The sequence below is a fragment of the Desarmillaria tabescens genome, assembly GCF_030435595.1.
Source record: "Desarmillaria tabescens strain CCBAS 213 chromosome Unknown EV420scaffold_9, whole genome shotgun sequence".
NCBI lineage: Eukaryota > Fungi > Basidiomycota > Agaricomycetes > Agaricales > Physalacriaceae > Desarmillaria > Desarmillaria tabescens.
Window position 1 is genome coordinate 440,343 of NW_026848308.1, and position 23,613 is coordinate 463,955.

Sequence of the window (23,613 nt, forward strand, 5' to 3'; positions counted from 1 at the left end):
AACAACGTGTTATAACTGGTTTTATTCCAGGGTTGTAAGATCGTAACGGCACAAGTGCTTCACCTCCGTTCTGTCAACTGCTCTAAGTTACAGAGCATGATCGGTCTCTTCGCATGGGCACATGGGGCTTCTCGTCAGGTCATGGAACTTCTCAGTCATTGCAGTCTCTCAACGTCCTTCTCCGGAACGTTCAACCTGATCAAATCACTTGCTGATAAGGGTATTGATGCAGCCCGTATTGTTGTCTTGTTTCTATCGCACGCTCTCGGGTACGATAACATCAATCTCTCAACATCAATTTTTGTGGAGCAAATGGGTTCGGAATCTACACCTAGTAAAGTTCAGTCGGGAACGTTCTCCGTAATTTATGAACTCCATGGTGTACAAGACCGAAGTCATATGCTTCTAGCTTCCATCCTTTCCCGCTTACAACCCAGAGCCAGTTCTTGCAATAACGAGAGAATCTTGATTTTGATACGAGGCCAGAGCAGCCTTGAGCTGTAATCCACGTGCAGCCTGAGTTCCATGAGTAGCATACCATCCAAGGAGAAAGAGCTTCGAGGCAATTGGAAGAAGTAGAACCAAGGCACACGAAGAAGGCGAGAGTCGAGTTCATCAAGGGTTGTGGCGGTCCGAACATCATGCAGCGTTTCGTCAAGGGTTTTCACGTAAGATATCGTTGTCATAACATCAAAGAATGTTGTGGTTAAAAAAGCGGAAGGAGAGTCGTCATGAAGCAAGAGAAAGACGCGACGCGATGCGAGCACACGAGAAGTATTGGTTCAAGGCGCGTGTTCCCATTTTGGACACTATATCTTATTAGGAAGGTGCGTTGTCAGCAAAAATGAACCCGCCAAATTTAAACTCAGTTGTACAGGTCGTCTTATAAATATATCGTGAGCTTGCTCCCATATATAGAAGACGACCGGTTACAGGTCTATCCGACACCGACGCTTTAACTACGCGCCGGCAATGCCCAAGGCAGTCGTACTTAAACAAGTTGGTCAGATTGGGTATCGAGGAGTCTGAAAGACAAAATAATCACAGCGTATGGCAGGTCTACAACAGAACGGAATAAACGGAAGGTGGAATCGGAAATTGATGTGCTTACCAAAACCGTCCCGGAGTGGCAGGTCTACAAAATCAAGGTGAGGAGGCAGAAACAAGATATCTGTGTTTCCTTACATCAAACAGAGCCTAGTATCATATGTTCGCATTAGACGCTTGATCAGGATGCAGCTGAGAGAAGGAGCGTACCGTAAGCCGGCAACCAGAAGGCAGGGACTTGAGTATTTCGTGAATTTCCTGAGCCGTAAATGAGTAGACGGGTCCACGGAGGATGGACTATATATGAACTCACATCGTCAATAATAATATACGAGTCACTACACTCGATGTCTGTAAGATTCAAATGTTAAGATATTAGTAGATTGCGCAACGGTCAACAACGGTTCAATGGGGTAACCTTCATCACTTCCGTCGATCTCATCGCCATTCTTGTCCGCGATCTGTCCCCCGTGTCCGGAGTCTAGCAAAAAGTTAGAACGATATGGAGAGGAAGTGACTAAGCGTACAATGCAGAAACAGTGAATCCTTCGACTGGGCATCCTTAACAAGCCAGAGCAATGCTTCCAATATATTCTTTTTTGTGGGCTTGTTATCCGTATCGTCCGTAAGCATTTTGACATCATCAGCCTTATAACCGTTTTCTGGAAAAGGAGTATTCAGTAAACTGGTGTCATAATTGAATGAGAGCAAAAGATGTTTACGCATTAATAAGCCGCGAATGTTTGTAGCATCCTTTATATAGCCTTTGAGTCGGTTTTCTTTATCGTAATAGTTGATACCGATCTGAGGGATTTGTTTCAGCAACAATTGGATTATATCGTGAGGAAGTGGACGCTTACGCAGAGTGCTCTCTTGCGCTCTAAAGATTCGGGTTGTTCTGTAGACTGTGAAGTTGTTCCTGCTTCGTTCTGGAGACGAGATTGATTAATTATGTAGCATTTATGAAGCGTTGAATGATAATTCTTGCCTTGATGACAGACGGTTTCCCGCCACCGGCGTAGTAGTTATGCTGATGCCTGTCATTCATACTCCGTTCGTCAGTGGGGTCAGTGGGTAAGTAGGCGCTGCTATGAGAGTATTCGTATTCTGATGAAGCTAAATATGCATGTCTGTGAGTAACGGTGTTTAAATAGTAGCAGACTGTAAGGTGCTCACCTGCTGGAAGAGCAAAAAGAGACACACAGGGAATATTTCTGGTCAGCGTCTGAGGTATAGTGATAAAGACATGGCTGGAAAGCGCCCTTTTCATGCAGGCAGGTTGCTCTGCTACAAGGTCAGTAGGAGATCGAAAATGTTAATTGGAATTTGAAGGTTGCATACTCCGCTGGTAATCTACCAATTCAGCAAGTCAACAGTATGCGGCATATACCGGGATTCGTGGACTCACGCTGAAAGCAGTTCCATTTGCAAATGACTGGACGGCTGGTGGGTGATAGACTGTTGGTTGTTCGGAGTGAACGCTTTCCTAGGAAAGAGGTGGTCCCAGTTAGCAATCCCATCGAGAGCCTAGAGGAACGGAGGGGGGATCACACCTCAATGAACCTAAAGCTCAGAAGGGATGGTGGGATGAAGAATGAGTAAAGGAAACTCTGGGAAACGGGCTTATAAACTATACCCAATTTATTTTGGCACTTGCTTTTGTAAAACTTTGAACATATAGCCGCCTTGTATCTGTTGGGAATCCATTGCTGGTCCACATCGGTTGAACCCGGAAAGTGATAGGCGCTTGCTTGGATATTACACGGAGATTCATTGAGCTTGTCATGACATAATGCCCAATTTACAACTCAAGGTACTGTTCAGCCTACGAGAAGTATCTTCAGTCAGTTTCATAGAAATATTTAGACAAAAAAGATGGCTTATCAAAATTTGCTACGCTTTGCGCCTCATTATATCAAGATTCTGCAATATCATCATGCTTCACCACGAGTGCCAATATTCATGAGCGGTTCAGAAACAACCCACATAAATACCCGTCGGGCACAGTGGCCTATTCCTTGACCGAAAATCGAACTCGAAACCCACTTGGAGTCTTTCTCTATCTTCTTTGAAAAGATCGGAGACCGTAAAATGAGCACTTCCACATAGCGTCCCACATCGCTGAGCGCCAATGAGTGGGTCATTGATTTGCGAATGAGTAATTTATGCCATGGGAAGTCTTCGACGCAAATGACAAAGAACTGATGACGACGCGAGAGAACAAGCTATGAGTGAGGTTCAAAAAGGGATTACCGACCGAATTCGTTTGACTAGTGGGGACAGCTGTAGGCAGGCGCTAATCTGTCAAGGTAACTCGACACTGAAGAAAAGTGAGCAGGCGTGCATCGAAACCACCGTTAATAATCAGTTACAGCATAGGAAGAAAAGAACTGACACAGATGTAGTTATTGAATAACAAACAAGATATAGCCAGTGGTTCGATATGCGCCCGATAACAAATTTGGACTGATGAAATGAATTCGCGGTCTCACACTGCACGGGAACTGAATTGAAAAAAAAAATTGAGAGGCACGGTGGAGAACCTCGGGAACGGCATCAGCATCAGCATGAACATTGACAGGAGCAATTTAATTTGAAATTTCCGTAGCTCCGCACCACTGAGCACGTTGGTGAACGAGACCAAGTCAGAGGTGGTGGGAATAAGGAACAAAATTCCCGCCACGTGGCTTTTCAACGTAGTATCGCGTCGGCTCTTTTTAATAGCACCGACACGACATCAGTTTGCTGGGATAGTGTCGGCGTCAGCACAAAATTTTCGTGGCACGGCATCGGGAATTTTTTTGGGTCAGAGGATGCGGAAGAACTGTTTCACCACGTGATTTTGTCAACGTGTCGCGTCGCGTCGGCGCTACTTACCAAAAAGCCGACGGTCCGACTTTCGCGACGAATCGCTGCGTCTGGCATTTACAATCTCCGGAACGCTCTAATGTACAATGCTTCGCAAGGTTTTGTCGTATTGCATTATAATATAACTACGAACTTGTATAAGAATTTCGATTGAGACTATACAGTTATTCCAACTATACCTCTCCTGGGAGTGTAACAAGAAGCCTCATCTTCTCAGCCCACTTGTCGTCCTCCACCCATTTGATGGACTTGTCTTCACACAGAGCGAGAACCTCGTTGTTGGCTCTCGATGGTTTCCCTGCACGTTCAAGCGCGATCCTCTCTTCATTGACGCGTCTTATCCATGCTCTGGCAATCTCTGCTTGAGAAGGCTCCAGTGACGGGAGACGCAAATGCCACAGATACGTGTCCGTGCCATGAGTAACATATCCTTCCAACCAATAATCAGTAAATTCCAAACCAATTGCACTGCATCACTCACCGTCCGTCCTATTCTGCTCTGGTGTCCATCGAATCTCATACCTCAGCACAGGAAACCCCGCATTGTGCAAATCCCTGGCGAGGAGCCTCACCGGCAGATGAACCTGATAATCCGAAGTCATCCTTCCAAACATCCTCGCGCACTCCTCGGGGGTAGCATCATCACCCAAAGCCTCATACTGCCCCATAATCTTCTCTGCGATATCATCCTGGTAATACCTCTCCAGGTTGGGAACGATATCTGCAGGTTTCTCGATGACAGACGAGGTAGAGTAGAAGTACCATTCGTCTGTTAGGTCTCCGACGTTGACGCTCCGGACGCCTTTTTGCTTAAGGGCCTGGGCGAAGGCGCCGGAGCGCTGCCATGTCATGGTATCGGTTGTTGAGGGTAGCCAGTCGTCGTCGATGCATCCGCGGAAGGTGCTGTTGTTTGGACCGGCGGCTTTGCTTTCGATGGTGCGGCAGATGGTCTCGGCAGGGACTGCGCGGTCGTCGAGGATGGTTGAGGAGGTGGGGTCGAGGTGTAGGGCGCGGCAGAAGGCTTGGAATTGTGGACGCATTTCTGTTCGTGTCTTTGGGGTTAGACTGTTAAAAGATCGGTATGAGGTGGATGTAGTGGTTTGTACGGATGAGGTGCTTACACCATGGCATTTGACATTAGATGGGCTGAGTGAAATGGGGACTTGACACTTTCAGGAAGATGAGATACATGATGTAGATTCTGGTGTACAGCGTGGGCGCCTTGAAACAGGCTTGTTAGATGAATGGGCCCCTACAGCAATCAATTTCGTACCTCCCGATAGCCCGATCAGCTGGACATCATCCGGATTTCCTGTTCATAGATGAGCGGCAGAGTCATTCTCAGAGTTCTGCTACTCATACCTCCAAAAGCGCTGATATTTTCCTTGACCCACTGGAGCGCAACCCACTGGTCCTTGGAACCAAAATTTCCGTTCACCTTGGGCTCATCGCATGCGAGGAAACCGAAAGCGGAGAGGCGATATCCGACGTTCACCCATACTTCCGAACGGTCCGCGGCCACGAACTGGTTTTGATAGGTTATCCGATGGGGTGAGCTATATTGCAGGAACCTGTCTCGCCAGATCAGCGGATTAGCGAAATATTGTAAATTGGGCTCTTACCCTCCATGCAGATATACCTTGACGGGGAATCCCTTCTGAGAAGGGAAAGACGGTGGAACGAAGATGTTGACGAAGAGACTAAAGAAGACTATCAGCTCATTGATGCGATCAATGAGAACAAAGTGACATACGGATTTTCGGACGGTTTTCCGTAGCCCACTTGATCGACATGGTAACTACCAGCGGCTGCTTGGCCGTCTCGTCTTGGCTGGAATGCCCCTTTGGCAGGAAGGTTAGGACTATATTGGGGATGCGTATTCAGGGAAACACTCACAGGTATCCTCAGTGATATATTCTTTCCTCTCGTACTTGTAATCCAGAGGAAGTGGTTCAGGATCCATGAACCGACCAGGTGGTAGTGCATAGGGTACCTCTGAAAGTACATACGGTTAAATTGTAGATCATTATGAGATGCACGTCGATCTTCACCTAAGAACGCGGCTGTTCCATTCTTCGCTCGACCGCCGGTAACGCTGCCATATTTAGTGTCTACGATGACACGTTCGGGATTAGCGGCAAGCTCGTCATGTATATGGGGGACAGATGCCATGTAGGAAAGAGTCCAACCAGATCAAAGACCAATGACTATAAATCGAGATTCAAGGACCCGTTCCCCGGAAACGTGTCTATTTTTGGGAGATAGGTCCGATGGACATTTTCCTTTCGAACGCAATCTCTACCGATGTCTCTTATCGGTGTGAACTGAGGCGATGCGCGTGTTGTCGTCGTGATCACCAGACGATGCTGGCATTCCTGCGAACAAGGTTCAGCAAAAACTTCGAGAAAATGTATGTTACTGACCTGCGTATTGTACGGTTTGCCTCGGGCAACTGCAGAAGCATGGCTCTGGTGATAAGAATGGGATCCGGGCCTGAATCTTCTGGAAGAGATAAGGTACGAATTCGAAAAAATAGGCAGGCAGTTACATGAAATCAGAAGTTGAATTTAGCATCGCAAATTCCTCTACTATATAATTATCCACTGATAAATCTGGCCTTCAGGATTAGCTCGTCGTTGCTCAGGCTCTTGATCATGCGCGTTGTGTTGAAGTTGCCGGATGTCGGTCCGACTTACCGCTCGCGTCACATTGGTAACGTCTGGTCACAGTCACAATAACGCTTTTCCTCCACTCCCTATTGTCATTGTCCACGACGGCCGCCGCGTTCTGGATGCTCCATTTCCCTTCGACACTCAAGAATAGCGGGCCCAATGGTACCAGCTGGCGTTCGGATGGCCTCAACGCAACACAGCAGAAATCCTCATCGGATCCTTTATTTCTTGCCATTGAAGAAGAGCTACATGATGCTCGACGCGTGCATGCGAACGGGCAGGAGGACGATTTACGGTTGGCATTGAACATGGTTATTAGTCGGGTTACTGAGCTGGCGAGTGCCCTGGATGTTGACGATGAGCTCAACACTGACCCACAGTACTGCAGTCATCACTCCTCAGCGAAGCCTACAAGACCCAGGCGGACCTTGAGGTCCAGTTGAACGTCACCAAATCAAATCTGAAGCTCGTCATTGCAAACAACGAGATGCTCGAGGAGGCCTTGAAGCAAGGACATGCGAACGACATTGGATGGAGACGGTCGAGCAGTTCGGACCACCGGCAGAAGAGCCAGAGTATTGACATCGTGCCTGAGAACGGCGTGGCGATGAAATCGGTGACGAGCTCGCCTTCGTTACCGTCCTTAGCAGGCCCACCACCGCCACCACCACAGCAGGACAGCAGGTTCTTCCACAAGTTTCGGTTCACCTCCTCCAATAACGGGTCGCGTACGTCCAGTCGACCTGGGACGCCGAATCTTGGGAATGGCCCATCATCGCCTAATCCCACGCTCACGTCGCCGTCTATGCCCAGTCTGCCTGTTATGGCGAGTGTGAATGCTAGCAAGGACAAGGAATTGGAAGAGCTAGCGGCGTCGCTAGAGAACGAGCGAGCGGCGCATAAGATCGTCATTGGCGAGAAGGCGGCTTTGGAGGCAGAGCTTGAATCATTGTCTCAGGCGCTGTTCGAAGAAGTGAGTTCTCTCCTTGATCTGCTTCATCCATCGCTGATTATCATGACGGCAGGCGAACAAGATGGTTGCGACGGAAAGAATCAAGCGTGCTGAGACAGAGGAAGAACTGAGGGAGGCCAGGCAAGAGAAGGAGGCACTCAAGAGCGCCTTGAGGGTCGTGGAAGGAGAGAATGTCCATTTGCGGGGTTCATCATCTACTTTGGGAACGCCAGATCCGTCAGTGGAGAACCTCACATTGTCAGAGATTCGTTCGCGATCTTCTTCAGAAGTTGGTGTCAAGTCGCGGCCAGCTTCTGCATCATCATCTTCTTTGCCATCCGTGGACAGAGAGGCGTTCTCACCGGTCTTGGCAGCCGAGACAGCCCCTCCTGCAGCAGAGGAAGCAGACGAGCAGAAGCAAGAGAACCCTACGCCTCAGCACCGGAGTACGATTCCATCGCCTTCGCCTTCGCAATGGGCAGAGGAGAGAACAATCCGATACCCGGACAAGGAGGAAGCAGCGGAAGAACCATTGCGGCAGCGTACACCGTCGCCGCCATGGGACGAGAGTTCTTCTGCTTGGGCAGACGTGCCTGCTTCCCCTCCCCGTACACGATTATCGGCGTCTTCGCTGCCACTACCTACTTCGACGCGTTAAAGTCGGCTACTTTCAATCAATCATACTTTCGCATACTATTTAGGTTCAGGACGTTCTTTCATTCATCCCGCATTGCTCTATCTGCATTCTCGTTGACGTCAATGTAATTATAGCAAGTCTGTTGTACTGCAAGGTCTTTTTTATTAGGGAAAATCGGTATACACTGGCATACACGGTTGTCGTGCACGGTCTTCGTGACTGTTGGAAATGGTCCTGATGTTCACACCGGACAAAACTGCTAGCAACTGCAACCTTCGATTGAGACCTAACTGCTCCAGCTGTTACCGCCTCTATTCGACATGTATTGCCGTATTTAATTGCTTCGATGGGCCTCGATTAACGATCATTGCGCAGCTGATAAGTGTAAGAAATAAAGACTGTTGCAATACAGTCCGAAAGGTGTAAATTTTCCGGAGCGTTTCTAACCGCCAGAAACTGATTACGAAACTGGTGGGACTGTGTCGGGACTGGGCGCATAGCTACATATGGTATACTGCTGTTTTTCAGGATTAGTCTCTGAGCATCAGAAACTTTCCAGATATTGTACTTTTTTCGGACTAGATACAGTTACATAAGTAGCAACAACGCGGTCAACAGCAAATTTCAAATATCTTTCACGTGGTTATCATGTGATGAAACACAAGGCCGCTCCAGAAAAACTTTGCAATGTTTATCATTCAGCGTTCGCAATCAATTCCTCCTCCAAGTGAGCTCCCTTCTTTCAGTTCGTGGAACTAGGAGCTATTCATTTGTCGTCGTAGATTCAACAAAGTGACTGTAAGAAACGAAAGGACTTCGTACTGTCATGTTTACTAACTCAGATAACCTTCCTCAGGTCTTCTTACACCATCTCTTCTGATTGCAAGTGTTAAACAGACTAAAAAGGGCAAAACCATCATGGCTGGTATTCCCCTGAACTGGTCTCCTTGCACCGGGTGTACATGCCCAAATCATCACATAACATCCTATGATTTTTCTCCTGATCGCTATATTCTCAAAGACCCGAATTTGGCGCGTCTTGCTGGTTCGAATGACCAGCCTTTAGAAGGAGAGGTGATTACGCTCCAGGCAATGATAGCCTCATACAAAGCAGATATACGGGATATCGACACGGAAGCATCGCGTCTGGTGCAATTCATCGCCGAGATGAGAGGTCGTATTTCTCTTGTAGAGCAGAAAGTGGATGCTCTATGTCAAGAGAGACAGTCCATATCTGACGCAATCATTGAAAGGGAAAAAATCCTCAATCCTGTTAGGCGCCTCCCCGCAGAGATCCTTGTTCGTATCTTTCACTCGACGATTGACTTCCCCGTATCACGGTCTTATAACGTGGATGACCACCAATGGCACTTCCATCCTGGCGAGAATACCCTCTGGGAAATTGAGAAAGTATGTAGGGAGTGGAAAACGGTGGCATTGTCATTTCCAGAATTATGGTCATCCATAAACATCGTTATCAATGACGATAACTTCGGCGATCATTCCCATGGTAACGCATACATTCGATGGCTTGGCAGGCAGCTGGATCGTTCAAAGAACTATCCCTTAGCATTGTCAGTATGGAATGACGATGATGATTCAACTTTTACCAAGCTCCCCCCCGCGCTGACCGCGATCCTATACTCGTTTTCCACCCATGTGGAGTGCCTTCACCTCTATCTCACGTCCAAGATATTTTCAGCCATGCCATTATTGCATCTCTCGCTGCCGTCGTTGAAAAGCGTGTGTCTGTTTCCTACGGACATACAAGTTATGGATGGGTACGAGAACTTAGATCTATTTCTCTGCCCGGTACTTCGTCGGCTTCATATTGTCGAGGTCCAGCGTGTGTCACATTGTTTTCGCCTTCCGTGGATGCAGATTACCCATTTTAGGAGTGAATATGGAGACTTGCTGCATGCCTCACAACCCGTTTTGCATGATATGCGAAAGCTCACGCATATTGAAGAATGCCACCTGGTCCTTGAAGCTGAAAGTTCGGAGGGGGAGTGGGCCGGAAAAAATTTCCTATATCCTGCTCCAGCCTTCGCATATTGACCATTTCATCATGGCATTTCAGGAATGACCTGCCTGTGAAACAAGTTGCTGACAGGCTCAAACTTCCTGCCCTCGAGAAGCTTCAGATAGCACGTTTCCCCAATGACCGTCCGCGTGAGAGTGATGAAACTTTCACAGCTGTCTGCGGTCTCCTGGAACGCTCGAGATCGCCACATATCACCACCCTTCACTTCGACCATGGATGCACCCTGGAGGAGGATCTTTTACAAATACTTCGCACATGTCTGACCCTTGAGGATGTTCGCCTCACAGACGTAGACGAAGGCGCAATTACTGACGAGATACTTCTCCAGCTGACGCTGAGGGTTGACGGAACCACGCCTTTGGTTCCACGTCTGCATACTTTGCATATAAGTGGGCCAATGACATTCAATATGCAGACATTTGTGGATATGGTGGAGTCCCGATGGACACTTGCCCATGCCCAATCGCCTCCTGTTCAGCGCTTGGACGAGGTCAATCTATGCCGGTTCCTTGAAACGGAGGATGAGCCAGACGAAGATGAAGTGGAGCGTATTACGATTCTTTCTGCTCTTGATGTGTACAGGGTGCAAGGAATGGACGTGACATTGGGTACAAGAGTACAAGAATCTTGATGTACCTGCACTACTCTTTTCGATCCTGTCGTCTCGCACTAGCACAAGTATTCTCTCTAAAAATTTCATTGAAGTACTACATCTTGCTTTTCTGTTTCCTTTTCCAATACCATTCGGTATTTTTCACTATACGTCACCTCGCAGTGCTTTCCCTGCATTCTTGTTAATGTCTATCTTGATAATAGGAAGTGCGTCGTAGACTCGTATTGCATTGGTCTCTTTTATACCAGAATCCGCGAAATCCGTATACGTATATCATCACTGGTTTTGACAATCTGCAAAGTCATTCTGTCGTACCGATCCGTATGACTACCGATGTGAGAGGGGTGCTAAAGACCGGGGTGCCTCAAGCTTATTTTAATTTTCAGGACCTATCACTCCAGTGTCAATCCTTTGAAGAGATAACATGATGAGTAACACGATGAGTATTGAGTCATTCGAAAGTAAAGCGTAGAAGAGATTTCCTAGTCATATTCCATTTGCTTCCCTTTATCTCAAAGCGGCGGCATGACTTGGACAAACTTTAGGCCGACTCCGGTGAGTCCGAAGAGATGTTCCACTGGCAGGTGCATTGGTCATTTAGGAGAAGAAATCATCCGAAAGATAGTTACTGGGGCCAGTCATAGAGCTAAATGACTTTTCCCTGCCAGCAGGCATGCCGCCTTGTCCACCACGTATGCACCACATGGTCTTCCTAATTTAGATATTTTACGACTTTTACCTTGCTTGCAAGACTGGACCCCACCTACCATGGATTCAGATCCCACGTTGATGGGCCTGCCTGCCCTCGGACCTGTCCCTAACTTTGAGCTTGAGAACATCACTGTTGAGCCCTCCCTGATGCTGAGCTGATCTCCAGAGAGGCGGCAGCAACCAAATTGTCCATCACAACTGTGGATGTGGACGTCAGAGTGACTCTCCCCATCGTCACTCCCCTTTTGATAGACGACATGACATTGATTAGTCAGGTCCTTCCCACACTGTCCCCATCTACACTCTTGCCTGTACAATCTCCCTCAACAGTCAACTTGGATCCATCTCCACCGGCCCCGTCTCTGCCTAACCTGGTCCTGGACCAGGGACCACCCTCCACTTCGACTCGTGGTCTACCAAAGAGTCAAGGCTTGCAGGTTTGGAAGGATCACCTGGCAGCTAGAGTGAGGGAGAAGGACTTGGCTGAGAAGGGAAAGACATGGGATCCCAAGGGTTCTGATCAGAGTAATTACGAATCTCTCAGGTTGCATCTGCCTACCAAGGGAGAGTCTGTCGCAGCACATCAGGAGCGAATGGCAGCGAATGAAGGGAGTCTGTAGTGATGTACAGGGCCTGGCTCAAGCCCGAAAGCCAGGCCAAGCCAGGCCAGGCCAAGCCCTCCAAAGCCAGGCCCTGGTGTCAGGCTTGAAGAGGGCTTGGGCTCAGGCTTTGGATTCAGAAAGCCCGAGCCCAAGGCTTAGGCCTGGGCTTTTGAGGATGTTGTAGCACTATAACTAGGCTTCATAAATGACTACATGGTAATTTTGTCAAAGCTCTATAGTCCCTCAGAAATATGCAGTTGCAAAATGACAATCAATATTTCTGTGACTAGTGCTTGATAATCCCTGAGGCTTCTGGGAAAGCTGCTATTCTCAAAGAAGAGATAATAAAGGAAGTCAATATAGTAAGTAAAGCAGCAGATTTACGATGTAAACTATTCCCTGAAAGACAAGACTATAGTCAATAATGCACTTGACAATGAAAATTTTATTATTTGAACTGAAAACATGATTATCACTTCCTACTACCCAAGCCCTGGCCTGAGCCCAAGCCAAGCCTGAGCCCGGTAGGGCTTGGGCTCAGGGCTCAGGCTTATGATTTCGAAAGCCAGGCCTTCCTTAAGCCAAGCCCAAGCCCTAAAAGCCAGGCCAAGCCAGGCCCTGTACATCGCTAGGAGCCTGGTGGGGGCAGTGGTTGAGATCAGGGATCGCGTTAAGGACCAGCATGCCGAGCATGCAGAATCCCATGAGTTTGTGTTACGAGGTCTATCTGATGTTGGTGCCATGGCTCAGCAAGCATCTGATGTAGCCCGTGCAATGACCAAAATCATGGCACCTCTTACCGATGCTGTCAATCGCACCATGGGAGCTGTCCAGACTACTGCAGGTGCAATCAACTCGCACACCCTGACTCTACAGAGCCACTTGACAGCAATCCAGTCGATGCGCACTGGAATTCAGGATGTCAAAATTCGCTTGGCGGACGTTCACGATTCAATCAATGGGATGCAAGCCCAGATGTCTGCACTATCCAACCCTTCTCCCTCACTGGTGCTGGTGCTTGTTGCAGGGAATAATCCCCTGATCCATACCCAGCATCCCTCAAACTCATTGCCTGCACCCAAATGTCTCCATGGAAATGGTACATGTCAGGGAAATCATGGAAGAGGTACTGGCACCCATGTCGCTCCTATCATCGTGCAGGACTCACCAGTTTTGACAGCAGCTTCGAGTCCTGTCCTTTGCCCTCCTCTTACAGATGCCCAGAGCCAGACAGTTGTGTTCACTGTCACATGTGGAGATCAGGACCTGATTGAGACATCTCGATGTGTGGCTGCAGCAATTCCAGGTGTTGGGGTTGGTGCAATAACTCATGCGAGGCCAACAACAGTTGCCAGTTCTGCCCTCTTGCAGTTCTGTTCCCAGTCAACAGCGACAGCCTTTGTTCACCTACTCCATAACCATGACTCAGTAGCGGCACTGGGTGCGAGTGCAGGCTTTGCAGCTTATACACCATCAAACCAGAACCCTGACAGTGGTCTCAACAACATGCTCAACATCCTCTCCCATCCCATCCAGGGAAACTAGAGAGGGCTGTGCCCTCAGACCATTCCCTTTCAGACTCTCCTCCACTCTCCTCCGAGTTCGTTAAAAGCCTGTCATTGGCACCTCATCGTACTGGTGCGATTCAAAATGGAGACTCTGTAGTTACATGTAACCTGTCTATTTTGGCTTGGAATATACATGGGGAACTGGACTTGATGTTGCACAGCCTGTCTGATCTTAAGCTACTACATGATTTTGATATCATCTTGCTCCAGGAGACATGGCTTCTCCTGGAGCAGCATTTAACTCTCCCGATACCTGACAGCTTCTCTTTCATCAGTCTGCCATGCCCAGACCCTGAGATATCAGGCATGAGAAGGGCAAGTGGAGGTCTTGGGGTTATGTACCATTCTGGCCTGGAGGTGGTGCTATGCAAAGAGCTCTCATCTTCAGAATGCCTGATGTTGGATCTCAATGATCTCACAATAATACTGTCATACCTGACTCCTCAGAACTCAAAGTGGAGTGATGCAATGGAGGAAGACTCTGGTGACATTCTTGAGGGCGTTTTGGCTGTCCATGGTTTGCTAGATAAACCGATACTGCTGTTGTGAGATGAGAACTGCCGGATGGGTTCACTTTCCTCCTGTGAGGGCATTCCCCATGTGTCGATGGATAATATGGTGGACGTGCGTGGAAAATGGTTCCATGATCTGTGTGAAGAGTATCGGCTGGTGATTCTGAACAGAACATAGTTTGATGATGATGTCCCAGGACTCTGGTCCTCTTTCCAGCATAATGGCGAGGCTGTGGTTGATTACGCCTGTATGAGTGAGTCTCTTCTCCCACGACTACACCATTTCTGTGTCATTGACAGACCATGTCGCTCAGATCACACATATCTATCAGTCATCGTGGATTCATCAGGTGGTTCCAAGGCCACAGATACCTCTCCTACTCAACGATTACAACCCACATGGAGGTGAAACACTGTCAGTGCTTTCAGGGGTCTACCAAGAGATCCTTTGCCGTTTGTTACAGAGATGCCAATGCTTTCTTGTGAGCTTGACGAGCTGTATGATGGACTAGTGAGCTCAGTCATGAGTCCCCAGGAGGCACTGAGGCAGATATACGGTGATGTGACATCTATGGGTGATCAAAAGGTGGTCTGGGTGGATGGATCTTGTGTTGGGAATGGCCAAGATGGGGCCCATGCTGGGGCAGGAGTTTTCTGGGGCATAAATTCCTCTCACAATCAGGCAGAGTGAGTACCAGGTCCACAAACCAATAACCAGGCAGAACATGTCATGTTCATTATCGCTCTCCTTCAGTGCCCACCTGATCTTCCTTTGAGGGTGTATACCAACAGTGAAAATGTGATACATACCTACTGTCACTGGGTTCAACGGAGGATCATGATGGGGTGGAAGTGTGCCAATGCTGACATGATACAGTATGGGGTAGACCTGATTTTGAAGTGCACAGCAGGTATTGAGTTCTGTTGAGTGAAAGGCTACTCTCAGAATGTGGGCAACAATGCAGCGGATGCTCTGGCAAGGGAAGGTGCCAGTAAGACATCCCCTTTCACGTTGCCTGCCATTATGACTGCATTGTCCTTTCCAGCATCTGCATCGACAGTCAGTATAAACAAACCCACTCCCAAGGTCTCCACACTCCTTCCCCCAGTTGCGATTCCTAAAGCTGATGTTGAGGTCATGCAAGAGATGCCTCCATTGTTTTTACCATGGGATTCACATGGGAGCTGAGATTCAGCTCATCGCCAATGCTGGGATCTCCTTGAGGAGTTTGTACAGACAGCCAAGAAGTTGGATGGAGATTTCTGGGGGTCGATAAGGGACATAATAGATCCCAAACCTCGATGTCCTTTGATCTCAGTCCAGGAGATGGCGGCAGAGTTTGCCAAATGGGTGAATGTGCCGGAGGTCATACCAGATGACTTTGATGAGGATGCACTACTGCAGGCTGCTCTGGAGGCTGATTCAATACCAGGCATAACAGTCAACCACTCACAAGCACAGTATTTCTCCTGCTTGTTTGTCTTGGAGGAAGTGATAGATATTAAGAACAACATTCGGTCCCATAGTCCCAGTGGGATGGGATGGGACAGAACATCATATGACTTATTTATGGCCCTCCCGAACAACCTCCTTCTCATGTTCTTCAACTGCTGCCTTGAGACAAGAGGTGCTCCAAGAGTGTGGCTGGTCACTGTCTTGATAGGGATACTGAAGCCAGGGAAGGAGGGATCCAACCCAGCAAACTATCACCTGATTGGGTTGGAATCATGTCTCTTGAAGATGTTCACGCTTCTGCTTGATAGGCATGTCCATCTCTGGATAGAAGATAATCACATCCTGCCTGAGTCTCAGAACGGCTTTCGTAGAGGTTATCATGCAATGAACAATCCTTTCATCTTGCGCATGGCTATTGACAAGGCACTGGCAGAAGGTCAAACACTGTATGTCGCATTTCCTGATCTCACAAATGCCTTTCCATCAACAGATCATGCTTCTCTGTGATCCATGATGTATAAGAAAGGCATCGCTGACCCTCTCTTTGATTGGCTGCATCTTCTGTATAGCGGCATGAGTTATGTTGTACATGTGGGGAAAGAGACGTCCTCAAGTTTCACATCAACAATGGGCATCCTTGCAGGAGACTCCGGTTCACCTGGTTTCTGGAATTTCTTCTCCTTGGATTTGGAATTCATGCCCCACCCAGAAGACATGATGATTGATGGTCATGCAGTGATGAATATTGAGCATGCTGATGATGGTGCAATCTTCTCAGGTTTGATTGGGCTACAAGCTCATCTGAACACCTTTGCTCATTGGACCACATGAAAAGGTTTGACTGTGAACATCTCAAAGACCAAGGTTCGCCAGGTTCTTTGTATAACACTTAGCATACCATGTTCTGATGCTGAGTGCAGGTTATGGGCTTTTGGAAACTATTAGATCTCTTGCCAGTGTTTACCCTCCATGGCCAGCCTCTTGAATGGACGCATGAACATAAATACCTTGGAGTTCATGTCACCTCCTGCCAGGCCAACATCTTCTCCAACCACTTTGAACACAAGGCAAAAGTCACCTTGAAAGTAACAAATGTCACTTTCACACTCATGAACTATCTTGGTGATCTTCCCCTGTGTGAAGGGCTGATCTTGTACAATAGCAGGGTAGACCCACATCTTACTCATGGTGTGGAGGTTGTGCTGGGTGTGTCTCCAGGCAACATTGCATTGCTGAGGGATGTACAGGTCAAATTTTTGCGTCGCTTATTGCAGGTACAAAAGCGCTCCATCTGAACACCATTGTTCATGGAAACAGGTACTCTGCCAATCCCATTTCGCAGGGCTAGGTTTGCACTTCAGTTCCTGTCTTGCCTTGTGACAATGGAGGAACACCGGTTCCCTCATTGGTGCCTTCAAGAAAACATAGAGCTGTGGCGATGGGGCAGCCAATGTTGGCTAGGAGACCTGGCTATTGTACTCCGCAGCATTGGATTCCCATCTGCAGATACGGGTTTGAATATGCTGACATCTTCAGAAGGGGTTCAGCACCTCTTGCATCACCTACCACTGCTTGCCAACAAATGCATCACAGATGACATGTTTGCGAGCACCCATCTGGAACTGGTTCAAGGCTGAGTAGAGAGAATGAGATCGGGCAGAGTGACAATGGATCCTCTTGTGTTTCAGTCATACCTCCTCCTATGGATTCCAGTGCATCATATAGCATTGACAAGGCTACTGACATCCAACCATGCCTTGGGGGTCGAGCACGGAAGGTGGCTGAGGATGAATGGGACGTCGGTGACAGTGCGGAGGGCTTTTCAGATCTGCCATTGTTGTCACGATGATGTTGAAGATGAGTTGCATGTTCTCTTCATCTGTTTGGACACAACACTCCAGGGATTGCGAGATGATTTTCTTGCTGATATATGGAAGGCATACCTGGCTCTCCATCATAGAGCAACCTGCCCGAAGGAACTGCTACATACACTATTGACCTATGCTGACTTGCTGCTGAGGCTGGGTTGCTATGTGTATGAAGTACTCAAGCAGGTAGAAGACAAACCAATGTATATACACCCAGGGGTAGTGGCATAACTGTAGTATATATCTATAGCAAATTTCATGGCATTGATGCTGGTGCTGAGAGGCCGTACCTTGCAGGGACATGACTGTATCAGTGAGGCCCAACACTCATTTGGTACCATAGCATAGTGGATTGGGTAGGTAATGCACATGTAGTACGGATTCTGGTTAGTTTTCTTCTTAGGGACAGTGATCAGAATAAAAACTCCTCCTCCTCCTGCTGTGCATAATGATGTGATGACTAAGAGGTGGCAATCATGTGATGCTAATATTTCCTTTTTCCTTCTGAGCAGCCATGCTATGTCTTTCCACGACGGGAAAGACATCGCACAGGAACTCGACATGGAACAAATCAATCAGATATTTGAACGTCACAATGTAAGGCAGAGGCACTTTCTTTCAGCTTTCCCTCAACTGCAACTTGACATCACCCACAGTTTGCAATCAATCTCATCATAGTGACCCAGTGGCCATACCTGTACTACTACATATCTAAATGCCATCCAGACCTCCAGGACACTGTATGGAACGAGATTCAAGAAAGCACCCAATGACCTTTTGGAAACGAGATCGCACTGTTGTACAATCAACCAAGAACAAGAGAAAGGCAGGACAAGGCAGGGGGGTTTGAGAAAGGTGAGATTAAGAAGTCCCGCACTTAGGTACTCAAGCTCAAGGCTTAATGTACCTTAATAATGGAAGGCTTGGATCGGGATTATACATTTCAAAGAAACACTGAAAAATGGGAATACTTAGATGACAACCACAAAAGCAAGGTATTGGTGTTGTCAACTGACAACCACTAGTATTTATTAGCTAATTCTTTACCATTACACAGGCACATGACTTTCATGCCCAGAAAACCAGGACCCCCAATTATCCCTATAGAGGTTGGTATGCCAAATTTGCCAGTTTCAAATTTTTGTCCGAACTTTTTGTCGCAGCTGATGTCCAAAATTCATCTGAACTTTCACTGAAAGGGTTCATCCCTGAAATTTTGTCTGAACTTTCATTTCGACCTTCAAGAAATTGCCAAAATCGCATAGATGTCTAAATACATCAGCTAATGGTCGATGTCATCAATCTCCTCCATTGCTAGCACATTGTAATGTGCCTGTCCCTTTCTCCACACCGTATTCAAGCTGATTACAGCCTTTACAATCCCAGCCTTCTCTGTAATCAAGTCCTCGAAAATATTCATTGTTGTCAACAAGATATTGGCATGATCACCCGAAATCTTTATGGAATCACTAGGCACAAGTGTCAAGAAGGAATTCAATGGCAGATGTGAAATCCAAGACAAGCCCATAGGAGCAAACTGGTGGTGGACTCACTGGAAAGTCCTTCGTTTTAGGTGCTCATATATTTGCGCAACCAGATATGAAATCGCTCCGATGCTCTCTACACTGGAGACCCAGGAGTGATTGGCACCTTTGCCAGCACTCTTTGAGTATATGGTCTGGACTGTTTATTATGGTTAGCGATGGTCCTTTCTTTGACGAGATTTGACTCACTTTTGGCTAAATAAAGCTTGGCAAGGACACTGGCAGTTGCAAGAATTGAGTGACAGTGAGGTCATTTGAAGGCAGGACTGAGTGGTAAACTACAGGAATCTGAAGCAGTCATGCATGCTCCTGTGTAACAGGCTCAGGAACATTGATGTACTTCTTCCCAGCATTGATCCACTAGCAGGTGAGGGCCAGCTCATACGGTGGCAAAACTGAGTCCTATTCTTGTCACTCCCATCTGGATAGTCATTCAGTAATAGAAGCACAGTTTAGTCGGGCCCTGTGAAGCCATGTCACATTCATTAAACACATTACCTCTCTCCGAGTTCCACTATTAGGTTATGCCAGGTAATTGTATTTTTTTAAAACAGGACCCAAACGAATTTTTTGCACAAAGGTAAATCTACCAGGGACGACAACATGAACAAGCAAGAACAAGGGCCTACATCATAATGCTCATTTCTCCTCTCCCTGATGGCACACAAGCAATGGCGGCACATACAACATCATATGCTCCCCATGTGGAGGCACCCCATGCCACAAACTCGGCTCTGTATGGCTCAGGCACCACACCCACCCTCAACCTTTCCCTCGCATCACAGATAGAGAATCAGAGACTTATACTACTCCTGGAGCGATGCCAATAGGTGCATATATGGCCATGTATCTCTCTACACAATACCAAGGGCATTCAGGGAACATGCATTGGGTACGAACTCATCTCATACATTTAAGGCAAACAACATTCCTCGGCTGTGCTGGTGGAATCTGTCTTGGCAGTGACTGGCCATCAATGTTCAGAAATGAGCGCCATGTAAACATTGAGCAATATTTTAGACCAGACTTCACCAATGCTGTGGATTTCATTGAGGGTGGTGGGAGAGGAGTAACAAAGAGGATTGGAAGTGCTACAGCAGACAATATTAGTATATAAAATACATGTAGTAGAGGGAATGGGGGGACGCACTCGTAGAGTATGGATGAGACCAAATTCCAGGCTTCCAGCATGATCGTTGATAACGTATTAGCCCAAAACAAAGTCGGGTAGAGCATTTTTCAATCCGGCTGTCCCTGCTTATTTGGTGCAAATATGGCAAGAAAATGATAGTACCCTTACCCAGCCATGGCATCTGACCAGCCTGTGGGAAACAAAATCCATCATCGGGATGACACCACCAATGAGGGCATCAACAAATGCCTCATACCAGGCCCAGTTTCTTTGTTCTCGATTTGGGGGTGTATTATGGTTTTACTCCTATTTTCCTTATCTTATCTTATCCTTATCTCTCAGAACCCCGGACCTGCCTATCTTATCTCCTGGACCCATGATATTCTGCCGGCACACTCTTTACCTGGTTACCCGGCTGCCATCACCCCAGTTCATGCTGCTGCCCCCCAGATGACCAGCGACCCGCATGCGCCATCACACTTCTCTTGATGGCATCATGCTTCTTACAAGCTCCTTGCTTTCGCTATAAAGTGATGCCTAACTTCTCGCAATCAACCAACGCCTCTCTAACACTGAATCACCAAACGCAAGTGACAGGATAGAGATCAGCCTTGGAGTAGATTCAAGTTAGTGCCTAACAATTAGCTGAAGCTTGCCCTTACTACCCTTACCGTTGTCAACGGTAACTGTACTGCTTCAAGGCAGTCACTGTTATACTTCCAAAGAAAGGAAACCTTCAGCCCGTCATCTAGATGGCACCCACCGTACCTCGAGATCATAAAACATTCGTTGTAATACAATGAGCCTTGCGCCTCTCACCTCCTCAGATCACGCCACCATTATCCCTGGAAAGTACCTTCAGTACCTTGACACTATTAGCTGCAGTTGCAGTTATCCACATCATCCAGCCAACTCGTACCCCCTGAGAGCACCGACCCCCATTCAGTGGGCAAGTAACGGGCTCTACCGTAACTGCCATCATCGTTTTCAGTAACAGAACGATCGCAGCATCCAGAGCATTTAAATAAGGAACCCTTGTCGCTATACAATGAATCCTTGGGGTTGCTCACCCCTACAGGAATATTTTATACTCTCCCTGTTGTTCAACAACGGTGATGGTATGAATCCTATAAATGCTACCATCACTCACATCCTGGAAACCCTTACATCCCTAGTAAGGTACCCCTCGTACCGCAGTGATCGATCCTACCCACGAGATGGATCAGCTCCCATTCGCCCCATCACAGGAGGCGACCACCTTCAGACCCAGTACTCCGGAAATCCACAATTTGCAACTGGATACTGGGAAGATATCGAGGGATCCTGGAATGATCCCAATACCCCCATCACCCCCAATATCCAGCAGTTCTACACTGATGAGTGCAACCGACTCATCAATGCACGAACTCTGGAAGAGGATGATGGAAATGCCGCTAAGGGAACAGAGTGGTGAAGAACCACCTTCGAAAGGATCAGCGATCCTTTTCTCCCTGCCTGGGGAGTTGATCAAGAAGGTAGCCAAACCACAATCAGAAGGACCGATGCAGGAGGACATCGAAGAGATGAATCCCCGAAATCATTCGGAGATGCTGAACTGATGCTCCACACCCCAGAGTTCGACAGGGGAATCTACTCCTCCCCCAGAACTCCAAGGGAGGCATGGGGAGTCCACACTTGGTCAGACGTCTCCATCAGAGGCTCCTATACCAAAAGGAATGTCTCCAGTTGGAGTCCGAACACTAGTTCTCTATGGGGACCAGAAGTCATCTGGCTCGAATCCGAAGTTGCCTCAAAGAGATCTGCTGGCCTCTATAGCCAGGTATATCAATGGTACCATCAAGTCGCTCTCCAAATTGTGGGCCAAGTCCGCAACCTGGCCAGGAAAAAAAGAGGAGTGGCTGAGGAAAAAGGGATACTGGATTGGGGGACCATCTTTCCAGTGGATTTCTGGATCACCCCTGAAGAGGGATCCTGGGAGCTACCCCCCATGTCCTCCGGCTCACCTACCAATGACACCTGGCTCCCCACCACTGGAGATGGTTGGGAATCCCCCTGGCCAGACACCTCGTATGAGGTCATATGGCCCAACCCCATGGCCTGAATGGCCGTCTATGAAGAACCATGGGATTCACTTTCCACCCCCATACTCATCGGAAAGGAATACCGAACAGTCCCAGAGGAAGGAGACGGTGATGAGACCATCCACATCTTTGGTGCTGAACTTCAGCACTAGAGACATCTTCGATACAAAGAAGTCTGGGGGAGACTGGACCAAACCACACCTACCATCTGAGGTGTTTTGGACCACGTCTCTAGACCCAGAACTAGGAAAGAGGGTTCCCTCCCTTTCCCAATCCCGAGGCATGCCATGCCTTGAAGGAATGAACATGGATCGTCTCAAGAAAGAGAAAAGGTGCTTCCGATGCGGAAACATAGGGCACTTCAGTCGGGACCAAAGGTGCCCCACTGATAAATGGAAATGGCATGAGATAAAAAGGCAAAGGCCAATATCGATGCCATTTCAGAAATGCCCAGAAACCACATTGGGAGGAGGTAAGCAACAAGAATTCACGAAGGAGCGATGTCTCTGCTGTGGATTCAATGGACATATCAGATGGGACAATAAATACCCATCAGACAGGTCCAGATGACGTTCTGCTTAAAGGGCAGAGCAAGGACCCCTCAACAATGAACGATGAGGGGAAGGTGTCAACGAAGGACTAGGCAATTCGCCCTTGTACACCAGGACTCAGTTTTCTTTCAGGTAAAAACTGGCTCTAAATTTTATATTAAAATCCTATCTGTAGGTACCACTATGGACAACTCTGTCAAACGAATATGGACAATAAATCCCTTTTGTTGCGGTTATACAGGAAAGGAGAAAACCTTTAAAAATCAGATGGCTATCAAATTCTTTGAGAAGTTTGAACAAATTGGCCATGGAAGCAGAGCGCTTCCATAATGACGAGGAAATGGAGGAAGTCATTGCCCTCACAATCCAGCCCAATGTCAAAAAAAAAAACAACAAATTATCATGGGCAGAGACAGTATGCGGCCTACCACCTACTGGGAGTGGAGGCGCAGGATCCTACAAATGGACGAGAACTACTGAGTTCATCTCACTCAAGGTGGGAAGTATCCCAGCAGGACCGCTGGTTCCAAGCCCGGAACAGCGGGGGGCTCTTTGAGTGGCTCGAAGGGCAGAAGGGATGCTATTGGATTCACCTATAGTGGTGAAAGGTGAACCTATAGACATCGATAGTCTCAAAAGAGAAAAGCGATGTTTTCGGTGCGGACACACCGGACACCAGGGGTGGGACAATAAATGCCCGCCCGACAAAGTCGAAGTGGCTGAAATTCCCAAAGAAAAAGGCCATCGACTTTTAC

At 47.7% G+C, this 23,613-nt stretch overlaps 8 protein-coding genes across 8 annotated transcripts; 6 read left to right on the forward strand and 2 right to left on the reverse strand.

Annotated features, from left to right (window-relative positions):
• The first annotated feature begins 29 nt into the window (after nt 1–29).
• EV420DRAFT_1182069 (uncharacterized protein) lies at nt 30–818 on the forward strand. Its single transcript, XM_060466239.1, has one exon. The coding sequence runs from the start codon at nt 97–99 to the stop codon at nt 502–504; it is 408 nt and encodes a 135-aa protein (XP_060333959.1). The 5' UTR covers nt 30–96; the 3' UTR covers nt 505–818.
• On the reverse strand, nt 662–2,748 carry EV420DRAFT_1182073 (caspase domain-containing protein). The gene is made up of 14 exons (XM_060466240.1): nt 2,601–2,748; nt 2,456–2,533; nt 2,389–2,400; nt 2,251–2,331; nt 2,036–2,135; nt 1,908–1,976; nt 1,770–1,851; nt 1,575–1,709; nt 1,466–1,528; nt 1,361–1,398; nt 1,258–1,305; nt 1,186–1,197; nt 1,112–1,135; nt 662–990 (listed from the first exon to the last, which is right to left on the reverse strand). The coding sequence occupies exons 2-14, from the start codon at nt 2,470–2,472 to the stop codon at nt 820–822; spliced, it is 852 nt and encodes a 283-aa protein (XP_060333960.1). The 5' UTR covers nt 2,473–2,533; nt 2,601–2,748; the 3' UTR covers nt 662–819.
• A 1,340-nt stretch (nt 2,749–4,088) lies between these two features.
• On the reverse strand, nt 4,089–6,087 carry EV420DRAFT_1619020 (Alpha/Beta hydrolase protein; the record flags this gene model as incomplete). The annotated part of the gene is made up of 9 exons (XM_060475421.1): nt 4,089–4,345; nt 4,397–4,980; nt 5,037–5,136; nt 5,189–5,227; nt 5,278–5,486; nt 5,538–5,615; nt 5,669–5,756; nt 5,812–5,910; nt 5,967–6,087. 9 exons carry the CDS (start codon nt 6,085–6,087, stop codon nt 4,089–4,091), a joined length of 1,575 nt encoding a protein of 524 aa, XP_060333961.1.
• Nucleotides 6,088–6,706: 619 nt separating this feature from the next.
• Nucleotides 6,707–8,197, forward strand: EV420DRAFT_1477088 (uncharacterized protein; the record flags this gene model as incomplete). The annotated part of the gene is made up of 3 exons (XM_060469393.1): nt 6,707–6,966; nt 6,990–7,560; nt 7,613–8,197. 3 exons carry the CDS (start codon nt 6,707–6,709, stop codon nt 8,195–8,197), a joined length of 1,416 nt encoding a protein of 471 aa, XP_060333962.1.
• An 897-nt stretch (nt 8,198–9,094) lies between these two features.
• Nucleotides 9,095–12,164, forward strand: EV420DRAFT_1734549 (uncharacterized protein; the record flags this gene model as incomplete). Its single annotated transcript, XM_060479986.1, has 3 exons — nt 9,095–10,185; nt 10,257–10,796; nt 11,711–12,164. The coding sequence occupies 3 exons, from the start codon at nt 9,095–9,097 to the stop codon at nt 12,162–12,164; spliced, it is 2,085 nt and encodes a 694-aa protein (XP_060333963.1).
• Nucleotides 12,165–12,658: 494 nt separating this feature from the next.
• On the forward strand, nt 12,659–13,691 carry EV420DRAFT_1734550 (uncharacterized protein; the record flags this gene model as incomplete). Its single annotated transcript, XM_060479987.1, has 1 exon — nt 12,659–13,691. Exon 1 carries the CDS (start codon nt 12,699–12,701, stop codon nt 13,689–13,691), a length of 993 nt encoding a protein of 330 aa, XP_060333964.1. The 5' UTR covers nt 12,659–12,698.
• Nucleotides 13,692–15,553: 1,862 nt separating this feature from the next.
• On the forward strand, nt 15,554–16,189 carry EV420DRAFT_1265412 (uncharacterized protein; the record flags this gene model as incomplete). Its single annotated transcript, XM_060467275.1, has 2 exons — nt 15,554–15,854; nt 15,927–16,189. 2 exons carry the CDS (start codon nt 15,554–15,556, stop codon nt 16,187–16,189), a joined length of 564 nt encoding a protein of 187 aa, XP_060333965.1.
• Nucleotides 16,190–21,443: 5,254 nt separating this feature from the next.
• EV420DRAFT_1477090 (uncharacterized protein) lies at nt 21,444–22,950 on the forward strand (the record flags this gene model as incomplete). The annotated part of the gene is made up of 4 exons (XM_060469394.1): nt 21,444–21,740; nt 21,840–22,639; nt 22,752–22,779; nt 22,864–22,950. The coding sequence occupies 4 exons, from the start codon at nt 21,444–21,446 to the stop codon at nt 22,948–22,950; spliced, it is 1,212 nt and encodes a 403-aa protein (XP_060333966.1).
• Nucleotides 22,951–23,613: the final 663 nt, after the last annotated feature.

What these genes read in the sequence shown, in the direction of transcription:
- EV420DRAFT_1182073 (XM_060466240.1), bottom strand. An exon ending in CGTATATTATTATTGACGAT is followed by an intron (nt 1,306 to 1,360) that starts GTGAGTTCATAT and finishes TTTACGGCTCAG; the next exon opens with GAAATTCACGAAATACTCAA. An exon ending in GCCACTCCGGGACGGTTTTG is followed by an intron (nt 991 to 1,111) that starts GTAAGCACATCA and finishes AACTTGTTTAAG; the next exon opens with TACGACTGCCTTGGGCATTG.
- EV420DRAFT_1182069 (XM_060466239.1), top strand. Translation starts at nt 97, where the DNA reads ATGATCGGTCTCTTCGCATGGGCACATGGGGCTTCTCGTCAGGTCATG.